Genomic DNA, 6,941 nt, shown 5'->3' with positions numbered 1-6,941 from the left:
CGTTGTTAAACGTAGAATTGATTCAATAAAGCGTATGAAAAGTTCATAGACGTATATAACAATAACTTGCGTACTATTCAAAGTGGTTTCTGTATCAAAAACTCATTCACAAGATTAAGCTTTATACGACAGTACGTTAAAAAAATACACATATTTTATTTAAATCACCATTTAAAAAAGATTTGTTCAGAATAGATTGGTTATTTTAATTGGAACTGAACTGGGAAATGAAAAAGGGAGGAGGAGGAGGTTTGGAGGTGTTGCCCCCTCTGCAGCACCCCCCTAAAAGTGGTCACGTGGAAAGGAGCATGATGTGGGCGGAGGCAGATGAAACAGAGAGGGTGGCTGTCAAGACACCCTACAGGTGAAATTTTGGGTTCCAACGAAAAAAAATTCCGATCAGGTATCAAGTGTGAATTGCAATTGGTTCAGTCCTTTTATTTGCATATACAATTTAAAAGTATATATATTTTGATTTACTTCTAAGCCAGACGGGCTCTGTCAAGAGCCGAACAGCTTGTTTGTTTGTTCTATTTCGCGTAGATGCGAATAGGCTTAATTTGAAAATTCAATGAAAAATTATCAAAATATATCGTTCGATTTTTTAAAATACATCAAACATCACAGTTAAAACAATCGAGTTTGAAATTACATTGCAGATTCAACCTGAAAACAGCCGGATCGCAATCAACGGACAGCAAACAGCGTCCAGAAAGTGTGTTCGCTGGACTGGGAGGCAATGTAGATAATAGTCAATCTGTAGGTGACACAATGGAAAAGAGCAAGAAGTCCAGGACTGTAGTAACTGCACACGCTAGAATGCAGCAACTGGCACATCCACCACCTAACGTGTATCTGGCTGGTAAGTTTTGACTGGTTGTGATCACATTTCTTAGAAGTCTCTGGATTTTTGCAGTCTTTGCAGTCTTCGTAGCGCATAAAGTCTTCGTACCCGCACTGAAAAAAATGGTTTCGGATCGATTTAAATTGATTTTAAATCGATCAAATTTTTTAACTGGGATTTAAGATCAATTTAAATCAATTTCAAATCGATCCAAATCAATCTTCATCTTTTTTATTTAATCTTCGTACTTTTTTCATACTAAAATCGATCTAAATTTAATCAACGTACTTTTTTCATACTAAAATCGATCCTAATCCGTTTTTGTCAGTGCGGTTAGCGCTTCACGTTTCGACACCAGTGTTCGACCGAAAATTCATAGCTGTCTTTTCAGACAAATTTTTGATAATAACAAACAAGGATAACCGGTTGCTGCGCAAAAACAAATAATTCGACAAAAACGTTCTAATTTTTTTTTTCATTTTTGTATTTTTTCGAGAACATTCTATTGCCACGGAAGCGTTAAATTAAGCTTAAAATTTTAGTTTCTTTTTTAAAAATGGTGTTTCTATTCTAAAAAAAAACAATTTCAAATTCTATTCTAAAAAACCAATCTACAAAAGCAACTTTCATACTGTAATTTTAAACCAGTTTTTCTCGACCACGAAAAATGTTTTGCTAACTTTTTGATGTCGTTGGAATGGCGATTTCAAGGGCTTATTATGTTTTTATCACCGATGGTTATATTGTAAGCCTGATATAGCGTAAGATCAACCGAAGACATTGTTGCCGCCCATTTTTGAAGTATCGGAACAATAATTAAATATAAAAACGATCGTGACAAATTTTGATGATTTAATTTCTGAGTAAAATAAAACCCAGATGGAATACATATAGGCTGTTGATAACTTTAATTGATGTTTCATTATTTCTCTTTTTGCGGATCTGTAAATAGAGTCAAAAGTTGTTTTCGAGTTTTGATTGTTATTCATCGTTTAGTCAAAAATTTCGCTATAAGTTACCATTTTAATCAAAGTTTCTAAGTTAGCCGTTGGCGAAATTGGACTTCATAAAAATTGGTAGCAAGATATCACAACATGGTTTTCACTGTCATTTTTTAGATGATCGGCCCGAGTACACTTTTGGAGACCAGACAAGCAGGACAAAAGTCGAGTTTCTTCTCTCCGATTTTGTAAGCTGAAATTTACAATTTCATTTACAAACTAAAACGGACAACGTTTTCATTTTTCTTGAATTAAACGAACACGCTTCTGTTGTTCCGATTTTTTTCTCGTTTATTGGAATTTTCAGAATTACAATATGGATACTGTTTCATTTTGAAAGTAGCCATTTTAAAACTAAGCACAAATCCTATCTCTAAAACTGGCCCTTAGTTTTTGATTCATATATTATTTATCCATTTGAGCAGGTGCTGTCCTCAATTGCATTAAAAGCCCCGTACTTTTCTTTTTCCGTACCACTGAAGCAGCAATGTTTTTTTTTTTGAAACCAACAAAATAAATTTGAACAAATTCATATTGTATCCGAGCAGAGCTTGAAATATGTTTTTTTTTAAACTAATTGATCAGAAAATCGATTGATGTATTTTAAAAATTATTTTGTTAGACTTCGAGGACTTTCAGAAACTCAGAATTAGATTTTTGCAATTCATTATTCGAATAAATTTTTTTCACTAAGCTTGGTTGTTCATTCGTTACATTGTATGAAAAAAATTCTGTCTTTTTGGACGCCAAGTTAACCTCGTCTGCAATGACACAATTTACCATCTTCTTGCTTATTTCTGGAATCGAGAGAGTCATTATTGTGTTATTTATCTAGTTTTAGTTATCTTATTTTCATAAGCCAATACGAGGCCAAACTGTGCACTAGATAGGCGCCAAAATCTAGTGTTTGTAGGTCTCTGGAATCCATTATTTTCTCTTAACTAATCCCCACTCCGCCTTAGTCGACAGCGGCCGAGCGACAGAGTGGCTTCGGTTTCTACCGGGACAAGACAGCCACAGGAGGAGGAGGGGAGTTTGACTTCGAGCGGGACTTCTCTGAGATGGTGCGCATGACTCAGAGGTCGATGAGGAAACTGCCCCCGATTGAAGTGTCGGGAGAGGGGGGCAAGGACGGAAACACTTTCATAAATCCAGGTCAGCTGAAACTAATTTTCTCTGAACCACGACATTGAATATTCAAGGTTTATAACTATGCATCGACGTACGGTGGTTTTATGATTCCATAACTGATTATGTTGTCTGAAACTATCGTCTGAAAGTCTGAAAATTGCAAAGTTTGGTCGCAACGGTCGCCCATCTGCATTGGGCTCGAGTCGTTTTTTGGGCCGCGCCATCTCCACCTTGATTTCAAAAAGCGCAACTGAATGTTTCGGTCGCAAAAGTCTGGAAATAGCAAAGTCGGGTGGCGAAGTCTGGAAACACCGAATATTGGTCGCAAATATTAATATTTGGCCGAGCCGTCTCCGCCTCAATTTCGAAAATCGCGACGAAGTTTTTTGGGTAGCGAAAGTCTGAACATGCAAAAAAATAAATCCTGAAAATTTGGTGGATGTTTTCGACCTTTAGACTTAAAAATATACATTTTTCTTTTCAGCAAAATTTTAAGATCTGATTTTATAGATCAAAACCTCCATTTAGTTAAACTGAAGTTGGCGTTGAGAACTTATTTTATTGCTCGGTGTTTTTGATTGTTTAGAGTTCCTGCTGAAGAGTAAGATCACGTGGGGAGATAGCAGTCACACAAAGTGTGTGGAGTCATTTGAGAGGCCCTGGTGGCTGAAGAGAAAAGGACTCTGGATACCCGACAAGGTCAGCAGTAATGAACTTCACATAAGCTCATTCATGTCGAATCCCAGGGTTTAGATGTTCGAATTATGTATTGATTGTATTGTTCGACCAATGCCTCCTGTCGAATTTTTGTGCCAAACATCTCCGCTGTCGACCCTACCCAGTTGGCCCACTCCTGTCGACTTAGCTCGTATAATTGTGATAATCTTGAATCTTGCTTGGTTTTTTCATTTAGTTTTTTTGTTTCGAAAAGAAAAGTCAATCAGTTGCATGTTCCAATATTGAGTGAAGTTCGAAAGCCAGTGTATAAAAGTATAATTAAACCAGGATAGCTGGTTACTTTGCATGTAGCACAGAATGTTCCGACCAGAGTGTTTAAGAAACTACACTAAAATTTTTTTTTCTTCAATTTTTTCAAATTTGTGTAGATTTTTCTGCGTGAATTGAAATAAGGATTTAACGTAAAAGTTTGTATGCAACATAATCGCCAGTTATAGTAATATAGGCAAACAGTACAACGATTTGTGAAGAAAAATGACTAGAAAAGCAAAAAAAAATCTTTAAAAAATTTTTTCAAAAATGTCAAATATTTTTTTTTCATTTTTTTTCCAAATTTTTTAAAAAAATTTTTTGAAGTTTTTGATTTCCAAAATGGCCTTATAAATCTCCAATTTTTTTTTAGTTGAGTTAAAATAAAATCAAGCATAAATAAGCTATTGTGAACGGCCTAAATTAAGCATAAATTAGCGTGCTTGCTCGCTTTATTCGATCGAATTTAGACAAAAAGTAAAAAAAAATTCAAACCGGTTTTTCTCATTACTGAGAAAATGTTTTTTGAATTATAATAGATTGTTCGACTTGCGACTAAAAGGGCTTCAAAGTGATATATCACTCAACTATCTCCGATGATTATTTGTGGTGAAAAACAAAACAAAAGGAAAAACTAAAACGCACCTGTATACAAAATTCCTTTCCATTTTTCAAATGGTCGGAATGATTAAACTTGATTTCACTTAATGATAAATTCAGTTTAATTTTTCTTACACCAATTTGGTCAACATTGAAGCAATGAAGCTTTCAGAAAATCTTTCAGGCAAATCTTGAGGATGCTAGGATATTAAAAAGAGAAAAAGATTTTTTCATCGTGAAGATGAGCGAAATGAAAGCAGCAAAGTTTGACTGCATGCAATATATCAAAACAAAAATAACAAGGTAAGGAATTTTTTAATAAGCCTCAGTTTTCTCATGTTATTTTCATACAATCTTGTAATAAAATTATAGCAAAAAAACTTGTTATTCAACTCCAGAGTGTGGAAAAAAAATTTAAAAATTTTTTCATGGTGAGGAAACAGTGCTTCTCATGCTTTTTTCAAACAATTTTTCACAAGAAAATCGTTTAAAACTGTATAACAAGTATTTTTTCTGTAGTATAAAACTGCATATTTGCTTTAACTTTTAAAAATTTTGTTTTATGGCTCAACTTTAATCATTTGTAACAACAAGCGGGTTCTAACTACAGCAATCGTACAACAATTCCTGTGAACAACAAGAACGCGCTGGTTAATTAAAAAGATTTGAATAAGTTTTAATTACGAGAGGTGCCATAAAGGACAAGTTATTGCATATCAAGTTGTCTTGAAGCAAACGCAAACTATTATGACATTAAAAACAAGGATAACGGTTACTGTGCAACTAGCACAGAATGTTTCGACCAGTCGTAGAAAAATACAAAAACGTTTTCTCAAATTGGTGTCGTTTTTTTCTGCATGTTGTGATAAAAAAATCTGACCGAAAAAAAAGAACTTAGGCATATTGGAGCGTCATAGTAAATTAGGTCAATTGGAAAAAGGTTTTTGAAGAAAAATGACTAGAAAAACGAAAAATGGTTCGAAAAAAAATTTTTTGCGGGAATTTTTTGAATTTTCAAGTTTTTGATTACCAAAATTGCGCTAAAAACTCTACCTTTTCCTTAGTAAAACTAAGTTTTCACGGCGTAAACTAAGCTTAAATAAGCTATTGCAATTATTAACTACCCTACTAATTAGCTCAAAAAATTAGACCAAAAATCAAAAAATTCAAACCCGTTTTTCTCGACACAATTTTTTTGAATTTTTTAATGTCGTTTGAATCACGACTGAAAAGGATTTATTATGATATATCACTCAACCCTGTCCGTCCGATGATGCTTGTGGTAGCTGATTTTGCGTGGAAAAAAAAATTGAAACACACTCGAATCCAAAGTTCCTCCCCATTTTCAATGGTCGGATCAATTATCCCGTGCTTTGTTTCTTAGAAAAAGAAGTGTTTTGGAAAAAAAGGAGAAAACAACTTTTTTTTGAAAACTGTAAAATGTAAAACAAAAAACTTCTTCATACATCTTACTAGGGGCACTCGCAACATTCAGGGTGTTGTCCTGATACGAGTCATCATGTTTTTACTGAAGACTAAATAGTTATGTTTTCTATATTTTAGATAACAGAGGAAAACCCCTACTTCTCAATTTGCAGCGGCGCCAGTTTGGACGAAAAATATGTCCCAACCACGGAAGTAAGAAACAAACCTCTTATTTGTTATGATAAAATTATAAATCACTCTCTTCTTGATATTGCAGGGATTTTCATTTGAATAGTTAAAACTGATTTTCCAAAACTTTTTTCGACGATGTAAATTAATTCGGCAGGTGCGATTACATTCGGTTTCCAAAAACGCTGAAAATTGGATGGCGAAATGTTGGAACAAAGAAACAGTTCAAAAATGAAAAGGTCCAATACCCGAGGCAACATCCAAGCCATCTCTGAAATCCGCTGCTTATTTATCTTACATCAAAACGTTTGGTGTTTCAAAACTTCCAGTAGTTTCATTATAATGAGCTTTACTAGCAAATGAAAGCATTTTCAAGTTTCTGGGTTCCAACAGTTTCCAACTTTTCCAAGCTCCAATTTTTAACTGGGTTGGCCACTCTCTAAACAATTTCAGATCCGAGAATCGACTTATCAACTTCTTCCTGTGATAGATTTATTAGACACATGCTAGGTGAGAGGGAACATGTAGCACCGGTGGAGAAAAAGAAGAAGGCCGTGCAGCCATTCAAATTTTGGACTGCCCCTCCTAAACCAATCACAAGTGAGTGTCAGCCGATTTTAATTCCAATACTTGGTTGGATTTTTTCCGGCTAGCGAAAACTTTTATAAAATATAATGTTTCCACTGACGAAATAATCGCGTTCGAAAAACGTAGTAATGTTTTAGTTAAAAGTTTGGCTAAAAAATGCAGAAGCAAATTTGCGC

The 6,941-nt window shown here is 34.5% G+C and overlaps 1 protein-coding gene across 1 annotated transcript in view; it reads left to right on the top strand.

Annotated features, from left to right (window-relative positions):
- Positions 1–227: 227 nt before the first annotated feature.
- The window catches only part of LOC134846601 (uncharacterized), a 26,332-nt gene continuing 19,618 nt past the window's right edge, over positions 228–6,941 (top strand). Inside the window, exons 1-7 of the mRNA XM_063863986.1 lie at positions 228–364; positions 660–862; positions 1,963–2,033; positions 2,808–3,000; positions 3,563–3,682; positions 6,127–6,201; positions 6,631–6,777. Of these exons, the coding sequence (XP_063720056.1) occupies positions 228–364; positions 660–862; positions 1,963–2,033; positions 2,808–3,000; positions 3,563–3,682; positions 6,127–6,201; positions 6,631–6,777 (946 nt within the window). The remainder of the gene's footprint in view (positions 365–659; positions 863–1,962; positions 2,034–2,807; positions 3,001–3,562; positions 3,683–6,126; positions 6,202–6,630; positions 6,778–6,941) is intronic.

This window comes from Symsagittifera roscoffensis, chromosome 5 (assembly GCF_963678635.1).
Source record: "Symsagittifera roscoffensis chromosome 5, txSymRosc1.1, whole genome shotgun sequence".
Classification (NCBI taxonomy): domain Eukaryota; kingdom Metazoa; phylum Xenacoelomorpha; order Acoela; family Convolutidae; genus Symsagittifera; species Symsagittifera roscoffensis.
The sequence above is the reverse complement of the archived record's forward strand: the minus strand, read 5'-3'. Positions and strand labels throughout refer to the sequence as shown.